We start from the raw sequence: 20,557 nt of genomic DNA on the forward strand, positions 1-20,557 counted from the left end.
ACGCACTTTTCGGCTGCAAAAAGAACAAGAGAGACAGGAAAGAGAAGGAAAAAAAGGAAGGAGCATTGAAGAAGCAAAAGACGAAGAAGAAGCTGCGACGTCCGGTTTTCGAAAGTGCGAGATTCGCCGTCGCGCGATTCCCAGCTCGAGTCTGTTTACGCTCGCGCCTAAGACAACATCTAGTCGAAGCTCAATGGACGAACACCGCGTGCATCTCTCTCAGTCTCTCGTTTCTCGCGCAGGTGTTTTAACGGGGCCGAATCGCCGAGCGACGAGTTTTTCGCCAAATTTCGGAGAAGGTATAGCAGCAACAATGTGAAATGGAATTTCGAGTGGGCTGTGCGTGTGCGTGTGACTGGGAGTTTTTGGGCGGTTTGTTTTGCAGGGGATGCGATCGACACTTTTTTGGAGTGTTTATAAGCGAGTACACATGGAGTATATGAATGGATTGTACGAAGATGATCGATCGTCGTCGAAAAAAAAAACTTTGCTAGTGCAGCAGGAAGAACCTGATATATTTTACGAAATTCGACGGCGGCGGCTAAAGCCCAAGTTTCCCAGCGAGGAAAGTCTCCGCGAAGTTACCAGCTATAGGCTTAGACGAGAGTGAGAGAGACGGAAAATAATATTAAGTTTCACGTAAGAAGACATGGAACATCATACGGGAATGAAGCGTAAGACAAGACGTAACCTACCGCCGCGACGTGGTTCGTGGAAGTTCTTCAACCACACATATGTTGTATGTTTAGTATGCAGCAGCTCTCCTCTCGTCTTCCCTTCGTGCGCAGCTCGCGACTCTGTGTGTATGTATATCTCATGGGAAAGGGAAGAAAAGTCGATGGGAAAGGAGGAATTTTCGAAATGTCCATTGTTAAAGTCGCTCACGGCCCTGTCTTTCGTCACGACGAAAGAATCTCCAAGGTATACATAATATTAAATGAACTGTGCGTCGATTGTATCGGTGCGTGTGAATTTGTAATTCGGTCGAGCATAGTGCGTAGAATAAGACACTATGTTTGTTCATATGCAACAGCTATTTATGGCCGTGTGATGCGTATATTGTTTCTCGATATCGATAAGAATTTCTTTAACATCTTTTCCTGATTACAGAATTTTTTCAGATTACGAGCTAGCGAGTATCGATAAGAAAATGCATATCTTTACTCAAGATTTACTTCGAATCATTATATTTCGCGCTCCAAAAGCCTTCCTTTTCAAATCCGCTTACTCAACAAGCTCCCGAAATCCCGAGCTTTTTCAAACAATTCCCCACCGCACTCTTTCACCGAAACCAACAAAGACAGCTAGTGCAAAACTACATAACGAAAGAACATAAGCGACGAAAAGAGAGACAAGAGGAAGCAGCCATCGCAGCTATAGAGCGCGCGCACATATATCGCTCGTGTAAATCGGTTTAACATACGTGTGCAGTGCCCCTCTCGATTTGCCCTCGCACTCGGTCGACTGCCGCCGCCGCCGCAGAGCCGTTCCGTAAAATAACAACAGCCTCGTTTCCATATACATGCGCGGCGTCGAACTTGGAGTGCTTTCGAGTGCTGGAAGCTGCTCCATATAGTATATATATATATATATATATATATATATATACACACGAGCATTCGCCGAAATCTCGCTAAAAATTTTCTGCGGCTTTCGCGCGCTGTTCTCCTGTAGCCGCTTATGTGCTTTTGTCCGTATATTTAGATAAATGCTTTTGTTTTATTTTTATTTTTACAGTAGAAAGGTTCGAGTGATCGATATCGCATTTACGGAGGAATTTTAGTGTCCCTTCGCAGTTTTCCAAATTAAATTCCAATACACTCATAGTACAAGACTCATTACACTTTGATCTAATCGCTAGAGCCGAGTCCCCCGGCGAAGCACACGTCTTAAGCACCAAACGACCTAATTATACGTGCCCGGGATGATCCGAGTAGAGGTGTGCGCAGCGATGTATTAAAACCGAGATAAACAAAGCGAGAGAGAGAGAGAGAGAGAGAGAGAGAGAGAGAGAGAGAGAGAGAGAGGGGGAGCGTCGCAGAATAGAGCATCGGGAGAGGCGAGGGTGCGAGGCGGAATCCAGGCAGGAACGTGCGCGCACTGTTTGTTCAGCCGCAACTTCTCCAAATCTTTTGTGATGTGCTGCTGCGCGCCGGTATAGTCTGCATTGGCGCGACGGACGAGGGTTGCGGTGTACCGATAAGTAGATACGCCCGGCTGATGCTGTCGCCGACGACGAGAATAGAGAGACGAAGATTCGCCACGAAAAGGCTACCGGGAATCTTTCTTGTAAATAATTCGGTCTTTCGCTTTTCTGCGGCGAGCCGCCGACACACTATGCATTTTTCTTTCTCGGCGTGTGTTGTTTTTTCTGCGCTCGGCTGTGTTATATGTGGTACTGAGCTTTTATGGACATAAATGCGCCGCACTTCCATGTGTGCGGCAGGCTGAGGAGGTATGTACTTGTATGACAAGGCTTTTATTTTTGGCGTATGATGTATACACTTGTATCAAGAATGTGCGTGGTAGTCGAAGCGTGCAAATGCCAGGTTTTTTTTATTGGTATGGCGATAAGAAAGAAAGGAATCAGTCGTAGTCTGATTGTATAGCTGTGAAGCAAACCAGTTTTGGACTGGCCTATTTACTATCAACTTTCCGATTTGTTAGTACCTGGCTAGCGACGATAGGTGGCGCATAGGCAGTTTCCTATATACCTTATCTTAATCTGCATAGAGAATGCATATCTATAGCGGTGTACAGATTTGTTAGGATTGCTCCTTGGATCGCTCATGCTGTAACTGCCTTAAGGGGTCCAGCCTGGGTTAAATCCTGCAAAAAAACAAAAAATATACGTCTGATAAAATTTTGTTCTTCTTTCGTAAATAAAATAACAAAAAATATCTACTGAAAATATTTACAATAAACACTATTTCTACTAAAAAATATCATATATATATATATATATATATAGAGTAGAAATAGTGTATATTATAAGTATTTTCAGTAGATATTTTTTGTTTTTTTTTTGCAGGATTTAACCCAGGCTGAACCCCTTAAGCACAAAGTTTTTTTGATAATATTCTTTAGATTTTGATTAATCGTGACCTACGTATACATTTTAAGAATACCGTTTACCCAAAAAAACGTCAAAATAAAAAAAATCCATTTTTTAAATCTTTTTATTCGATTCTACGCACATATATTTGCCAATAACATAATAATAATACATCGCAAATTCACGTATTTATTCCGTTCTACTTCCGCTAAGGATTTTCGCACGAAAAAATGTATGCATAATTTATTTGCGATAGTAAAGTTTGTTAATTGTTCAAACGTATTTCTTAATCGACCTAGCTATTACTTTTTTGCGATCTACATAGAAGATTTTTCCTTCGAGTGCTTTTTATACCTATCCTACTTTTCAACTCGAACCCCTAGAGCTTATTTGATTCATTTAGAATAATAATTTTGCGGGTAACCAAATTTTCCAGCTTCTTAGAACAATGCTATCAGGGAATCCAAAATTTCCTGACTATTTGGAATAATTTGTTCCAGAGGCAACAGCATTCCGAAATTCCCTTTATCTGGAAGGTCATAAGCAAATACGATTGGCAATTTTAATACAGCTTTGACCCAGTCCACGGCTATTCCAGCAGCCGGATCTGTAATACGATTATGTGTCATATTAAACTAATTTATTCACTAAAGCAAATTTGGAGATTTTAATAAAATCAACGACTTACAAAGTACTTCTGCTATACTTCCTACGGTATATTTTGTGCCATAACGTCGTGCAAGAGCACCGGCAGCTTTCAGACTGATTGCGTACTGAAAAATAAAACATTTGAGCTTACGACAAGCGCAATCGATTATGAAGAATTCATTTATACCGTTTCATTGTAATTGTCGAAGTGTCCTGTGGAGTAACCATAGGGGACTCGAAGAAGTTGGGCAAAGCTATGAAAGGTTATGTAGGCGAATAATTTGTCTTGAATCGAACTGAGATATCTGGACATAGTGTAGGTCTCGATTTCGGAGAAAGGAGCTCTTCCTGCATACTTGGCACTGCATGGGTCGTTGCTGGCACCCACTTCTACATGATTCGATGAAAATAATTTTAATTGATAGTCAGAATAATAAAAAATGTCAACATACCCATCTACATGTATCCCCAGTTTCTGTTCAAGTCGACGCCTATGCAGTCGGAGTCCCAGTGTGATCTAGATTTTGACCACATTCGATCCTACGAATTGATCGTGATATTCAATATTGACTTTAGGTAAAAGAAGATTAAAAACATTATAAAGAAACATTCAAAATTCACCGTTGTATGGGCGTATACATAGCCATCAGGATTGAGCATAGGAAATATGTACCAAGCGTAAGACTCAGCTAAAGCTCGCACTCTCGGTTCCTTGCTGGTAAGCAATTCGTTGATCAAGAAAGTTGTTGTAGCTGGTGAGATCCATTCCTGGGCATGAATACCACCCTCAATGAAGACACCTGCTCTGTCAGGTCCAAAAGAAATTTGGACACCCTTTATTCTCCTACCTTCGTCAGTTCGACCTGCCTTGATGACTTTTACGACGGGATACTTTTTTGGAAGGCTGTCCATCCAGTTGTAGATTTCATCGAGGGTGTGATAACGCTTCCACCCAAACTCATCCGTTTCATTACCAATACCGGATAGTTGACGGTTTATCAAATCCTGAACGTTGTCGACGATCATTTCGTATTTTATGCTTGACGAGTCCATCTGCTCGATGAAGTACTTGAGGTCCTTTGGAGCGACCATGACTCCGGTTGGGATAGCGATGCTTAGGCCACTCCAAAATGTGAACTGCGCATATTATGAGCTGAGAGTAATCAAAAATTCGTTTCTGTTATATTCGTTAATAGATTTATGCAACGTATACTCACACCGTCACGAGATGCGACCAGGTCTTTTAGGAAATTCACTTCGTGCTCTTGTTTGACTGACATTCTGAAAACTTTGTAGTTTTCATAGCTGACTTTCTCGGCAGTAATGGATTTTGCAAACGCAAAGAGCACTGATAATAAAAAACGCATTTTTGCACACAGAAGTCGCAGACGACTGGAATAACTTATCCTGTACACCGTACCTAATACAGTGATTAAATGACGATAAATACTATCAGAATAATTAATTGTAATTATCAGATATAAATCACGCGTCTCTATCGGTTATCGTTTCATTATGAACAAAAGCCTGACACGCATTTGTGTTATCGTGGAGGAGAGTTCGATAAACTATGCGATGATTATTATTATATAGTACAATCGTATGCAATGATAAGTGACCTCAAAAATCACTTGATCAAATCTTCAAACATCTATTTAAAATATCATAGAATCGTTATAAAAGTTAAATCAAGAGATATAAATATTATACTGGCCGATTGTAAAGATTATAATATTATCAACCGCAGCACACACACGCACACACACAATATTCATCCCAGTTTAGCATCAGCATCCAAACAGCAGCGTCCACCAACAAATAGAATCTCTCTCTTTATACATACCTGAGCAAAACTCGCCGCCACACACCGGCGGGGGAATCCCCGAAACGCCTGCAGCACGCAGTCTGGTAGTGCAGCAGGGCGTCTCGCGTCATTGTCGTCGGCACCTCGTCAGCCGTATAATATGCCTCACCGGTGCGGTTGCGGCGCAGCAGCTCCTGCGTTTCGTTTGGTTGGAACACAGATCGACTGTCTAAAAGACACGGAGCAACGGCCAAGACAAACCTTAAATGCTTGCTAAGCAAACAGTCGGAATTAGCTGCGTTATTCGGCTCTCTCTCTCTCTCTCTCTCTCTTTCTCTCGCGCGAGTTTGCTCACGTCTGGATCATGCGACAGACGTACACGCTTCGAGGGACCGCAGAGACGAATGGGATGCTGTGGTGTGTGCCTGAAAAGGCCGTTTCGCTTCGGATCTCGAGAGGGATGCGGTGTGAGCTATTCTCTCTCTCTCTCTCTCTTTCTCTCTCTCTTGCGCGCATATAGGTGCCTCTTGAGATTCCTTGACTTTTGATTCTGCACTTGGGCCTCGTCATTTTGACACGTTTTTTATGGTTTTGTGTGAGTTAGTAGGATTTTTTCGTAATATTTTAATGTGTTCGGGTATTTTAGTAGACTTATCGATGAAAAAATTTTATACCTGGTTGAAAGTTCACGATTTGATCGATTAAATATCGTCGCTCCGTACGAAGACTAGCAGAGTTCAAATTTTGAAACTCAAACTAGCACAACTCACGATTTGCCGCGAAGAGTAGTACAGCTCAGAAATGCGGTCAAGAGTATCACAACTCGCGACTTTATATTACTTAAAATGTGAGTATTTTACGTTTTTATTGAGTTATTTTGTTGGTTAAGTTCATGAAAACCTTGGACAAAGACAGACAAACCTCAAAGTTTAAAAAGGTTTCGGAAATTTTAGGTTTCTAAAAAAAGCGAATAATTTAAAAAAATGTTTGTAAAAAATTATTGTATTTGTGAAAACAATTTTAAATTCGGTAAAAAGTGTACATTTTGAATATTTAAAAATGTTCATTAGGGACTGTTTCGCAAAAATCGGGAAATTTTTATAGAAATTCGTTGTTTAAGTTGTGAGAAAGTTTGAGTTGTGCTAGTCTTCGCGGGGAATTTTGAGGTGTGCTAGTCTAGCATGCGTGAAATGAGTTGTGCTACTTATGACGGGAAATATGAACAGTGCTACTCTTCGTAGGGAACGACGATATAATAGCATTTATAATCTTTTCTGCAACTTTTGCGCAACGAGCTTCATTGATAAAGTCGAACGAATCTCATTCTTCTTTATACGTTGCATCAGGTGCGTTTATAAATTACTTACATAATCATCAAAATATTTATTAATAAAAAGCCTTCCATATTGTGGTTTGTGATTTTTTTAATAGCCTCTTTGAGACGATGACACTTAAATTTCTGACCCTGCTTGCTGTTGTAGCGTCAGCTACTGCAATTAAAATGTAGTATGATAAATAAAAAGCGTTTAGAATAAATCCTCTTTATGAACAGCAGAATACAATTTTAACATCGTTAGAAGAGTCTTCTGAGGAGGTGAGTAAGATCATTGCTTATTGAAAGAGTTTACTTTTCAAAATAAAACTACATTTCCTTCACTTTTAAAGTATTCCTTTTGGAAAAGTCCGAGCCACAATCACCCCACCGATTTGATGGTAGCTCCAGAAAAACTCAACGAGTTTTTCCAAACCATGAACGTGACGGGTATACGATACGAAAACTACATCGACAATGTCGAGTCCTTGATCCGCAACGAAAATTTGTCATCCAAAACCAATTCTTCATTCGACTGGACAAGCTACCATACTCTCGAGGAAATCTACCAGTGGCTCGATACTCTCGAAAGAAGCCATCCCAACGTTGTCAAAGTCATAATTGGTGGCCACAGTTACGAGGGCCGCGACATCAAGGGAATCAAGCTGTCATTCGGTCGGAATAACCCTGGAATTTTCATCGAAGGTGGGATACACGCTCGCGAGTGGATTTCACCGGCTACTGTCACCTACTTGATCAACGAATTTTTAACCAGCAAAGAGCCGTCGGTTCGTAAACTGGCTGAGTCGCATGACTGATACATTTTTCTGTCCGTTAATCCTGATGGCTATGTTTACACGCACACGACGGTGAGTAATGAAAACATACCTCGATTCAATTTTCATTTGAAAAATTTTTTATTCTTTGTCGTCGTTTTACAGGACCGATTGTGGCGTAAGACTAGATCGAAGAACGCTGACGGTTGCTACTGTGCGGATGGCAATCGAAACTGGAACAACGTGTGGATGAGTAAAAATCTAAAATATATAATGGAAGATGATTTATCCGGATTTTATAAAATTATTACAAACTACAAATTTGAACTTTAGAAGTTGGAGCTAGCAAAAACGGCTGCGAACATTTATACGCCGGAAGCGCCGCTTTTTCCGAAATAGAAATGAAGTCAATGTCAGAATTTATTACTTCGATCGCAGATAAATTGTTTGCGTACATCAGCTTTCACAGCTACTCCGAACTGCTTCTTCTTCCTTATGGGCATACCAAGGAACGTCTAGACAACTATGACGTAATGGTAGGCATTATTTAAATTATTAACCTTCATGTTGTGACATTTATTAATTTGTGCGAATTTTTAGTATCGAATCGGATCAAAAACGGTTGAAGCCATTACGAAGAGATACGGTACGCAGTATACTTTGGGAACGTTTTACGAAGCACTTTGTGAGTAAATTTAATAACGCAGCCGATAATCAAGCATGCATGAATCGTTCTTGAATCTAAACTCAGGCTGCGATTATATCAATGTTTTTTTTCAACAGATCCAGGAAGTGGAATTTCGAGCGATTGGGTGAAAATCACATTGAAATTACGTGTGGTGCTCCTCTTCGAGCTACGTGATAAAGGAAAGTATACGGATTCGTTCTATCGCCGGATCAAATAATACCTAATAGTCAGGAGATTCTCGATGGATTGTTGGTTTTATTCAGTGAAGCGAAGAAGCATGGATATCAATGATATTTTTATTGCAAAATTTTTTTAATCCACTTACAAAACGAATTGCTCTCACCTACAAAGAAAGTTTAACAATTTCTAAGTCTCAGTAAAATAATGTATTCTAATAACCCATTTAATTTTTATGTATGAGGCAATAAGTTAAATCATTTTCACCCATTATTAAATTGTGGCATATACTACAGGGGAGGCGCATGTCAACAGGAAAATCCACACGGATCTCAAGATAATCAACTCTTCCAAAATATGTTTGCGAATCCAATTTTTCACGCTCCGCCAAATCCGCACTTGTGTATACTGTCAGCTGACGCACCCACTACTCTTTTTTGTTTTCCGATGCTTTATTGAAACAACTTTCTTGCGTCTTGCGGTTGAACTTGAAAAGGCCAGAAAAAAATACAGAATCGAAAAAGTTCAAGGTAAAAATTCTTGCATTTTGTTCGGCCCCGGTTTACTATTTCCGCTGCTCTCATAATAAACTTTCGAAAGTGATAAGTTCAAGGCTGGAGGCGCGCGTTAAAAATAAAGCAAAAATAGCGAGTAAGTATAAGAACACCGAGGAACCTGATGCACCACCATCTCTTGCCTTTTTGATTTTAATATATTATGCGTAGTTTTTTACGCAATAATCGAAGCAGATTTCAGAATTATATATTTTTTTCATCTGAACATGTACGTTTATATCAAAATCATCGGCGCCGTGAGTCAGGAGCGACGATGATGCATCGACATTCGATGCAGACCAAAATATTGTTGCACGCGACTGTTCGCCTGGATCGATAAATTAAAATTATAAGTATGCGTTTTCCACGTACTTTAACCATAATTGCATATAATTATATTCGAGATTAAGGAATTTTACTCCAACAAAGCAAAAGATATACGATAACCAGCCCATCCAGATCGATCAAACAAAGGTTCACGATAATCCGACTCCCTAATTTTCTCTCCTTTCCTCGCGCCGAGTCGATTATCCGCAGTACACAGCCGAATATTCACCGCAGCTCAATATAATATACCGCGCATACAGCCAGCTCTCTGCGAGTAATATCGAAATCCAGCGCAAGTGTCTGCCCCCCGTGACGCGTATAACGCGCGGCAAGCGAACATCGGAACGTCTGATCTGCGTCGGCGTCGAGAGAGAGAGAGAGAGAGAGAGAGAGAGAGAGAGAGAGAGAGCCAGCCAGCACAGCGCGTAACCCTATCTGCGCGGCCCAACCGCGGATCCGGCAGATAATCCTATACGGCGCTTGCTCCATTGATATGCTGATGCGCGGTACTTGTCGCGTGAAATTGCCACCCGGCGCTCTGGCATTGTTCGCCGGCGGCCCTTTTCAGGCCCTGCGCGGCTCCGCTCTATCGCGCGCTTTTTTTCCCTCTCGCTTGTCTTTTTTGTTTGGCTCTTCGCGCCGAGCGCGCAATCCTATCGTCGCCGGGCAGCTATGCGGCCGCGGCTTTTTCGCCTGCTGGCAATTTCATGGAGATCCTGTGTATATACGTATATATACGTGTATAGTCGAGCGAGTATATGGCGGGCTTTTTTTTTGTTCTGTGTGCCGCGGTGGGAGCGCGTACCTTTTGGCTCGCTATATGATGGAGTTTGATGCAAATTGGCTGCGAGAAGGGATTCGCGGAAAATGGAATGCTCTGCGCTGGTGTATGTACTCGATGGGATAAAGTGGTGGTTTTTATTTTGAGAGGATGTGTCGATTTTTTTTTCAATTTTGTATATTTTTTTGAAGTATTGAGAATGTCGCGTTTGTATACGTACTGGCTGGTATTGTAGATTAAAAGTAATTACAGTAGCTCCCTACATCTTTGATTAGATTTAAATTTTAGTTTTATTCTGTTATATAAGCATGATCGGCTCAATGCAGCAGACCCAACCGAAGGCTGCACAGTTTTAGCACAGATATATAGACCCACATTTATATATATATATATATATATATATATATATATATATATATATATATATATATATATATATATAAAACTATAATTTATAATCCTACAAAATTTTTAAGCGTAAGCTCGACACACTTTACCCAGATTTTCACCATCAATTTTTCAATAAATGGCTTTCATATATATTATGTACTCCAAAACGAAGGATTTTTGCATTCAACATCAAAATCCAAGCCGCAATTTCCCGCAGCCGCAGATTCAAATTCCACGGAATAAATTTCACGCGGGAGAGAAACTAGAGCACGGATGAGCTTTTCCAGTAAAAATTCTGTATAGGTATACCGTATAGCGCCGTATATAGTGTTTGTTATCTTTATTCCGCGCGCATAGAGAGAGAAGCGAAGTAAAGAACTCGTCGAGAATTTAAAAGAGAGATAGGGAGCTAACGCAGGCGTAAACCGTCGAATTACGCGGCCAAGTGAGACATGACGCAGACCGCAGCCGCCGTGAGGCAAACACACTGCGGCGCACGCATATAGCGCCGGCAACTCGACAATCGAGAGAAAGAGCTTGCGAGAGCGCCGAAGCTCGATTTAATTGAAAGATGCGACTGATGCGCTGCTCCACGTGTGTGTGTGTGTATGCGGCTATACATCGAGCTCTTTTCAAAGTTATTAACGTCACTTTATCGGAGTTGGCGCTGTTTTTCAGGATAATATTTATGAGCTCGCGAAATTAACGCCCGCGCGCGAGAGAGCCTGAAAAAGTATGTAAACGCACTGAAGTTTCGTGGTAAATTGCGGAATTGGAGCTTGTTTGGAATTCTTCGATAGAGTCGGAGCTATTCTTCGGGTGTAGAAAATTTTGTGAAACGGGAACTTTTGAAGAGCTGTAATTGGCGATCGATTGTGTATTAATGGAAAATTTCTGATTTGATGCTGAAGAAAATGTGCGAGGTCAATGTTTCCTCGAGATTGAGCATTAAAATATTATTTTTCACAATATTTTGTATTCCTGTACAATTTATTTTTTTAAGAAGGCGATCGTTTATTGTAACGATACTGTCTCGCGTTAAAATAATAAGAAAATGAGCCACACATTGATAAGAAAGCGGATAAAATTACTGTAGGACTTTATTTAAAATCTTTCAATAACGTGTATTCAAATTTATAATTATAATCCAAAATATATTAGTGAAATTCGGGTTGTTAATTCAGTTGTATTAATTATTTTATATTAAATAAAATAATTACATAACTTGTGCATTCATTCGAAGTGTGATTAAGAAAAGTTAATTTTACGCAACTACGAACAACAAAAAATATTAAATCATACGAGAGCGCGTGAAGTAAAAAATGCAAACAATAATTTAGTAAGGTTTTCTTTGCTTAAGGGGAAATAAGATATCAATTAGAAAGCATTAATTTTTCATCCTCTCAGCGAGAGAAGCCCGTTTTTCTCCTAGCAGGAAATGCCTCAACGTATAACGCCGCGTCATGAAAAAGATAAACAGGAATGGCCGCAGGTTCCTCGGCGCGCGCATTGAGCGGTTTATTGTTGTTGGCCGGAAAAAAGGAGTACTAACACGTGTTTTATTCTGCGTTTCACATTCGAAGCGGTATATACACGCGATGAGACGGAGGCTAGGTCAGGGCGGCGGGGAACGGTTTATTTTGCTATGGCTGCAGAATTTACAAAACACTTTTCGGAAAGTGCTTTGTTATAACTTTTTTATTTTAACGATGAACTGCACAGAGCATCAAGTCGGCGTGCGTATAAAATAGTTTGAAATTTAATATTTTGTTAATACGAAAAAATTACATGTCTATATTATTATATAGTGACAGCAGTAAATGAAATAGTATACATTATATAGTACATAAGAGTTAATTTTCGGTCGATTTCAAACAAACTCGAACAAAGAAAATATATATTTAGCAAAGTCAGTCAAGCATTCTAATTCTCTCCTCACAACAGCCAACCGCCTCGCCCTCTATAAGAAGAACTGTATACACCTCAACCGGCATATAAAATCGAGAAACAGCTAGCACGGAGGACAATTAAACTCGTCTCTTGAAACTTCAAACGAGCAAAACGTCTCCCAGAGAGACGTCTCCTAGCCGCGGGCCGTTTTACGCAAATTGAAACCCGCGCACCATACCTAACGACGTCGTCCCGCTCGTCGTTGCATTTAAATGAAAATTAGGCGTCTTCTCGCGCACAGTGCAGTGTATAGCGCTGCTCTCTACCCTGATCCATCGATCCTCGCGGCTCCCGGGCGCCGAGCGGAAGCTCCTCGCGAGCTATGAATATTCATATCGCCGCGAGAGACTCGAGGGAGAGTTTAAACTCGTTAACGTCGGAGTATAGTCGAGTTCACGGAAGGAATAGCGTTTTTCAGAAGCCGCCGCCGCTTCTGCGCACTCAAGGATGAACTATACTGTGCTCGGGCTTTTAGCGATGAATTACGGCTCCCTTTTTTGAATTTTGCATATAACGCGTGAAAGAAAAAATGTGGCTTTTAACGATAATATTGTGCGCGATGCTCGAGCGAGAAATACTCTGATGCTTGCGCGCTCGGCTTTGAATGATTAATCATCGGATTATAATTCGGTCTCAGGTGCGCGCGCGCGCGAGTCTCGCGAGTCAGTGGAGGATGAAGAAGCTAAAACAAACAGGCACTTGATTGACTGTTGATATTTTAACGGTACACGTACACTCGCAGCGGATTCCGATCTCTGAAATGGCTATCAATTTTTTTTTTTTTTCATTCGATCCGCAAAAAACCGCGAGACATACGAAAAATTAGCTCCATATGCGTGCGTATGAGCGGTATAAATTAGAGGCAAAAACGGGAGGGCAGAAAACTATTTGAAATAGATTGGCCGCCCGTCGGAGCGCCAAGAGGATGATTAGACGATTACTTTGTCCGAGATGGACGATCTATCCAAACAAAGGCTCCCATGAAGCAGTGTATATCTCGAGTATAAGAAGAAGAGAGGAATTCCCGAAGCCCCCCCCCCCTCGCCGGCTTTCCCTCGCGTTCGCGCGAGCGCAGCGGAGAACTTTAAGCAAGATGGAGGTGTCCTCGAGTGTTTTCGCAAGGCGGGAGTCGGACCCTTGGAAAAACAGACGCCAAATTGAATCCCCTCTTGCCCCCCTTTTCCGTCTTTCAAAGAGCTCTGTGCAGCCCGCCGTTTCTTCCTTTTACTCGCCTCCTTCACCCGAGAGAGAGGCGAGCTTCTTCTTCTACGATTGTAAGGGTTGTCCAAGTTTTTCTCCCTTTTTTCGTGCCGCTCTTTTTCGTCGAGTTCGCGTGGAGAGAAGCGCCTTTTTATACCAAGGGATATTTCATCGGATTCTGTGGCGAGTGCACTTTGTGTGTTTTTGTTGGCTGTAATTGTTGTTGAAGAGGTTTCTTGCGAGAATTTATGATGATTATATTCTATACTAAAATTTATATTGATTTTTCATCATTCACTGGGTATTTATAAGCGTTAATTAATCAATTATTCGATAAAATGTTTGATATATGAATTGTAAAAAATGATAATATATTTTATTCGTTATACTCATATCGTGAAAAATTTTTATATTAATTTAGACTTTGAAACCCTAATTAATTTATGACACTTTTGCACAGACGTACAGTTATAATCAGTGCTCTACATAATATAGCATATTTATTTAAATATTTTAACATTTATTTATTTGTTTAATAACAATATACGTAAGCCTTTATAAAGGATTGTCTATGTAGGCGCAAATAATTTACTGCTTAAAAAAATAAGCTTGTACTACAAAAAAATTTTACGTTAAAATTTCTAGCTCCAAACATCCACTTTCTATAGTCACTTCGTTACTATAAAAATTGATAAAATCCACACCAGTTACCAAAGTGTCCTGTGATTTCAAACCTTCCACGCACAGTTGATATTTAATGAAATATAAAAGCCTATACGTAAAAGAACCTTTGAAATATACACACCGAGAATATTATTAACCACCGATGCGTGTCAGCCCATATTTACCACCGTATTTTTATTTTCACATTAAAAACAGCCAATCTTACCCGAAAAATCCTACCATCACAGCGCCTGATGTGCATCGCGATCGATAAAACTACACCTCACCTACGCGAATCCAGATTGCCCCTATCGCCGTGTACCACAGCCCACCACCTCGCACGCCTAACCCATCATCTCCGAAGTCGGAAAAAAAGTAGAAATCCATCTCCTCGCGAGAACGCCGCGCGCACATTAGCATCCGGCGTCGCGCTCCCTCCCTCGCCCCCTCGGAAGCCTATCTCTTTTTCTCACCCACGCACTCGGCCGGGGTGTGTCCTCGCGAGTCCCAAGCGACCAATCGGGCGCCGCTCAGTCTCCCATTCGCGCATCCTAATCCCGACCTCCGACCAGTCGACCAACTGCTGCTCGCCAGTGACTCCCCACCGCGCTGACGAAGGTGGCCCCCGAAATTTTTCCTTCGAGCGCTGCTCCCGGACAGCCGAGACGGCTCCGGCAGTTGTAGTCTCGGCTCTTGTGTGCACGGGTGTGTTGTGTTGCACTCGTCGGGGGCGTACGAAAAGCTAGTGTTATTGTGTGTTGTCCTCGTCGCGTTTGTGCTTCAATTATACAGAGCGAGTATAGCCAGCGCTGATCGGACTTACGTACACTGCCTCGATGAGAATAGCCGGTAGGAATCAGTGACCGCCGCAGTCAGTGTGTTCGTTCCCGCAGCCTCCGAGTAGTCGGATATCAACGAGCGAGTTCCAGCAGCCGAGATGCATACGTTGTTCAGCGAGCAGAACGCCTATTACAGGCACGCGACGGCCGTGCCCATGGGCATGGGCACACCGTCCTACCCGAGCGTCGGCGCCGCGCCGAGCTACTACGAGGCCCAGTATCGGTATGGCGGCTATGCGACGGCCGCCGGCTACCCCGTGACTGGTATCAGCCAGCAGCACATCCACCATCCGGGCAAGGACATGGTGAAGCCGCCGTACTCCTACATCGCCCTTATCACCATGGCCATTCAGAACGCGCCGGACAAGAAGATCACCCTCAACGGCATCTACCAGTTCATTATGGAGCGCTTTCCCTACTATCGCGAGAACAAGCAGGGCTGGCAGAACTCCATCAGGCACAACCTCAGCCTCAACGAGTGCTTCGTCAAGGTGCCCAGGGACGACAAGAAGCCTGGCAAGGGCAGCTACTGGTCCCTCGACCCGGACAGCTACAACATGTTCGACAACGGCTCCTATCTGCGACGACGAAGGCGCTTCAAGAAGCAGGACGCCCTCAAAGAGAAGGAGGAGGCCCTGAAGAGGCAGGGCCTGCTTCCGGCGACGGCGAAGCAGAGGCTCGACGAGACCAAGTCCTCGTTGAACATCGCGCTCCAGTCGAGCGCCAGCGACTCTGTCGGAAAGAGCAAGCTCCTGGACCAGAGCGGACTCTGCAAGCCCAAGAGGGAGCCTCTGAACGACCCCAACTCGGCCAGCCACTGCATGGTCGCCGCGAGCAAGTACCACAACCACCACAGCCCGATCCAGGACAGCGGCAAGAGCAGCGCCAGCAACAACAACGTCCAAAGCGTCATCCAGAGCTCCCTGGTGCCCAACCATCAGAGCAACAACTCCCACCACCAACAGCAGCCGCAGCAGCACCATCAGAACCCCTCGATTCAGGACATGGCGGCTCTCGACCCGACGAGCTTCAGCGTCGACGCTCTCATGACCAGCAACCGTCCCGAAACCAGCAGCCAGATGATGGCCAGCCAGCCCCAGCACCACCAGCTGCAGCAGCACACGCACAGCATCATGACCACGAGACCGGAGCCTCAGCCCATGAGCAACGCCAGAGACCTGGTCACGACGACGACCACGGCCACGACGGCCGCCGTCGCTGCGATGATGGCCTCGACCGGCTACGGGCATGTGACCACGAGTAGCATCGCCAGGGCCAATCCCTCGCCGACGTCGAACATGTATCCGGCTTACTGTCCCTCGGGCTACATCATGGACCACAACGAGTACAATTCCACGACGAGGAGCCACAACAACGTCGGGCACGCACAGTGGTACCAGGAGGCCGCCAGTCCCGACACGGCCGCAATGTACCAGGAGACGCAGTCGCCGAGCTGTCAACTGTACAGGTGAGGATTCGTTTTTTCTCGCGAAAGAAGTGACTCCTCTTTCGCGCTTATGAAATATACGAACAGTGTCCCGCGAACTAACGTTTAAAGCCCCGCGTTTCAACGGCCAATAAATAAGCCTCCAATTACACTAGCTGGAACGCTGGTACACGAATAGCCGCCGCGAGCATTAGCTCATCAGCACGCATCCTTCCGACAAACGCAGCGAGTTACGATCGAACGATGTGCGAAGCCGTTTTTACGTCGTCGCGTCGCATGTGGCTCCCGTATTTTTTTTAGACGCGGCCGATGATTTCTCAGTGCCGCCGTCGGCGGGTTTCGCAAATTTTCGAGATGCGCCGTGACGAGTGAGAACGATAATATTTGCCTTGATCGACGGGCTTTTTTGGAGGGGACAGGGTCGTAGGCCTCTTTATCGGTTTTTTGGAGAATCTTGCAAGAATTTCGCGCGTGTTTACCTGCTGGATTATTTAAAGTACTCGGCTCTTGTGCCTTTTTGACATTTTTCGTGCTTAGCGACAGCTGCACGAGTATGATACGAAAGCAAACAAAGGTTATCGAAGCGAAGACTAAAATAGCGACTTTTTGATCGTATAATCGAAAACTGGATTTCGTCGGTTGGAGCAAGAATAAATAGAGCACGGAATACCGCACATATTAATACGCTGGGCTCTTTTGATAATATCGAAGTTAAATTCGTACTTCAAATATCCCACAACCGACAACTGCACCTACCAACACACTCGTATCAGGCACTGCGGCTCTTTAAATGTTTAAACGTACCTAATACGAAGGAAAACAAATTTCAACTAACAAAAACGTCCGATCTTTCTTATGCTTGCAGGTCGAGTCCACCGACGCCGATCTCCGCAGGCGCTGCGCCGTCGCCTCCTCTGTTCCACCGCTACTACCAGGACTGCAACGCAGTCAACACCAGCGGCAATTTGCCCATAACGCTGCACAAGTACTGAGAATACCGAAATTCAAGGTCCCACACTCGGGACCTTGAACAACAACAGCAGCAAAGCGCGAGTATCGTCAACTCCGCCAACGGCTACAACCCGAACCTGGTCTACGTCAAGCAGGAGTGGATACCCGCCAGCGACGACTTCTCCAAGGAGTGGAACTGAACGAGAGAAGATTATTAAGAGTGATAATCGTGGTGTGGACGATCTTGTGTACATATAACGTTTTTCTCCACGCCGAATTATTCCGCCGTGGAAAAGATCGGCAAGCGTTTCGAAACCAAGCGCGTTTTTTCTGTCGACGTCACTCTGTAAATAATACATACACCTTCGGAAGAAATCGGCGTGTAAGCTCTGCTGCCTGCGGAGGAAATCGGAAAAAAACAAAGCCGATAATACTGCTTTCACGCCCTTGACCCGAGCGCCTGATCGGCCGATTTTCCATCTGTGCAAATAACCACGCAGCGAAATTGGCACAGCCGGGCTTTGTTTGCCGATCGTCTATTGAGTCGTGTGTCGCGTATACCGAGGACGAACTAAAGTCACATACGCATCGCGCACTGCATTTCCTCTACACTTCTCTCTCTTTCTTCGTTTGTTGCGTTGTTATTCGCTCGCTGTGTGTGTGTGTGTGTAGGTTGTCTCCGATTTTGTGATAACGATCCGGGACTGTTAGGGGTCGCTGCTCCTCTGTTTTTCCCTCTTTCCTTCTACGCGCGCGTGTAACTTTGAGCGAGGCTCGTTTCATTTGCGAAATCGGCTTATCTCTCAACGATTTTCACCGTCGATCGAACGCACTGAATGAAGCTTCGCTCAACGCGTCACTGTGTACGTATGCTATATACATGAAAAGTAAGAGAGAGAGAGAGAGAGAGAGAGAGAGAGAGAGAGAGAGAGAGACGCACTCGTTGGCTGAAATATATATACGTATATACGTTACACAACGCGATCGACGCACCGGACTGTGTATTATAGGACTGTAATTAATAAATGAGAATCAAAAGTCGTATGTGTATAACTCGAACCACGTGCATTTATATATTAATGAAAAAAGAGCTGAGATATATATTTATTGATATGTAGCTGATAATGAACGACGACGAACGACACGATATTATATATGAGTACATAGTGTGAATAGATAAGAAAGTTTTTAGGCTATGCATAATATGTATGCTATATTATACATACGCGAATAAAGCGCATCGGATTATCAAACGCGGCCCTCGCGATCGCGTTATCTATGTATAGTACGTTGTGTACTGCGTAGGGCCTGAAAGGCTGGATCTTTGGCTGGGCGATACCGAAGGGTGCGAGTGTTTGGGGTAGTTTCGGTCGGCGATATGCGATCAGCACCTATAGTTGACGATTATTATCATCGACGGAATTTCCGACCGTCAACTGAACTGTAAAAAAAGGTGACGAAACTGTTTGTTGCCGCAGTTTTATTCACGCATAAAGCGAGTGATTTATAGCGAGAAGGCTTACGCACGTGAATCACATTCGAAAAATGTGTCAATTTTTCTTTCGCCTCGATTGAGTCGTGTCCCGCGCACGTCATCATCAGCTTCTCATTCTTCTTTTTCTTTTTCACGCGAGATGTGCAACGATGTGAATCGAAAGCGAATGTCATCGTACGAACAGTCAAAGATACAAACGGTTCTCTCAGCGCTCGAAAGTAGTTAGATCTCTGTGTGTATTATAAATAAAGATGCGAATAAGCTGCAGATATATAAATATATAAATATAAATAGAAGAGAAAACACTGTATAGCGAAAATAGCGCGATGAATATGAGAATATTATTATTATTATTAATATTATTATTATGAGTATAGAGAAAAAATAGGCGAATCTATATGATCGAAGTAAGCTCTCGAGATTCGCAATTTCTCGAGAACACACACATCCGAGCGTTATTATTGTAATATCGTCATCGTAACAAACACACATATATTAGGAGATGAAAATGTTCAAAAATAAATATATTATCGATCGAAAATCCGCACGTATTCTCATTGTCCGAACACCTTACTCCAGCTCCTTAAAATTCAATCGAACGACACCAAGGCAACGTATAATATCGCGCTATATCGAGTTGACAAACTCCGTATAAAGGCGGTCCGCAAAATCGAGATAGACGACAGAGAAAGAGAGATCTCTATATAGAGAGCAAGTATAATAAGAGGCTACTCCAGGGGCCATAATGCCGAGCGCCGCCGAGCGCGCGAACAATGCCTCGCCGCACACGGACACGAGAGAGAGAGAGAGAGAGAGAGAGAGAGAGAGAGAGAGCGAGCGAGAGTCTGGCAAAAGCCCCCCGCCTTTATCCGAAGCACGTGTTTTGGCAGATGCACCGCAGTTAAATCCAAATCTCGCCCCGAGCAGCGGCTGATGCTCCTTTTCTTTCTCCTCGTCTACTTGGCGCGCGCGTTGTACACTGGACGACGACGATCTACATTTCAAACGAACCGGGGCTTTTCCGATTTTAAAGCCATCGACCCCCCGACTATGTCTGTGCGACTGTGTGCTGTATAGTGCGCACAGTAGTTCTTCATTCTTCTCATTAACGCGCTCTAATGCTCGTTCAACGTCCGCTAGCTGTTGCTGCTGCGTTAGAGGTATCGGTTTCTTTGTGTGCGATCAAGAGACGGGGGTATATAATAATGCAATTTTTGACGACGATTATGACGCGCTTCGAGGCGATTACGTGAAAACGGATTGCAGGATTTTGGAGTGTAGATTCTTATTTTCGAATTTTGTGCTGATTACTTAGTTTTAATATTTGTTTTTTATTTTATTATTCTCATTTCAATAAATTGCTGAAGATATCACAATGGATGAATTCGATTAGGTTCGACGTGCCTATGAACTAAGTCTCGCAGGGCCACACCTTACCTCCCCCAACAGATCAAACCCCTTAACACACTCCAAAACGGTCCACACGCAAGCACAAAAAAG

General features: G+C 43.4%; 1 protein-coding gene and 2 pseudogenes across 1 annotated transcript; 2 read left to right on the plus strand and 1 right to left on the minus strand.

Moving 5' to 3' along the window:
• Positions 1-3,495: 3,495 nt before the first annotated feature.
• On the minus strand, positions 3,496-4,983 carry LOC103317168 (annotated as a pseudogene).
• A 1,968-nt stretch (positions 4,984-6,951) lies between these two features.
• LOC100117575 lies at positions 6,952-8,820 on the plus strand (annotated as a pseudogene).
• A 6,181-nt stretch (positions 8,821-15,001) lies between these two features.
• Positions 15,002-19,598, plus strand: LOC100117617 (fork head domain-containing protein crocodile). Its single transcript, XM_008214047.4, has 2 exons — positions 15,002-16,632; positions 17,477-19,598. The coding sequence occupies exons 1-2, from the start codon at positions 15,263-15,265 to the stop codon at positions 17,601-17,603; spliced, it is 1,497 nt and encodes a 498-aa protein (XP_008212269.1). The 5' UTR covers positions 15,002-15,262; the 3' UTR covers positions 17,604-19,598.
• Positions 19,599-20,557: the final 959 nt, after the last annotated feature.

The sequence above is a fragment of the Nasonia vitripennis genome, chromosome 1, assembly GCF_009193385.2.
Source record: "Nasonia vitripennis strain AsymCx chromosome 1, Nvit_psr_1.1, whole genome shotgun sequence".
NCBI classification, from domain to species: Eukaryota; Metazoa; Arthropoda; class Insecta; order Hymenoptera; family Pteromalidae; genus Nasonia; species Nasonia vitripennis.

What these genes read in the sequence shown, in the direction of transcription:
- LOC100117617 (XM_008214047.4), top strand. Translation starts at nt 15,263, where the DNA reads ATGCATACGTTGTTCAGCGAGCAGAACGCCTATTACAGGCACGCGACG. An exon ending in CCGAGCTGTCAACTGTACAG is followed by an intron (nt 16,633 to 17,476) that starts GTGAGGATTCGT and finishes TTATGCTTGCAG; the next exon opens with GTCGAGTCCACCGACGCCGA.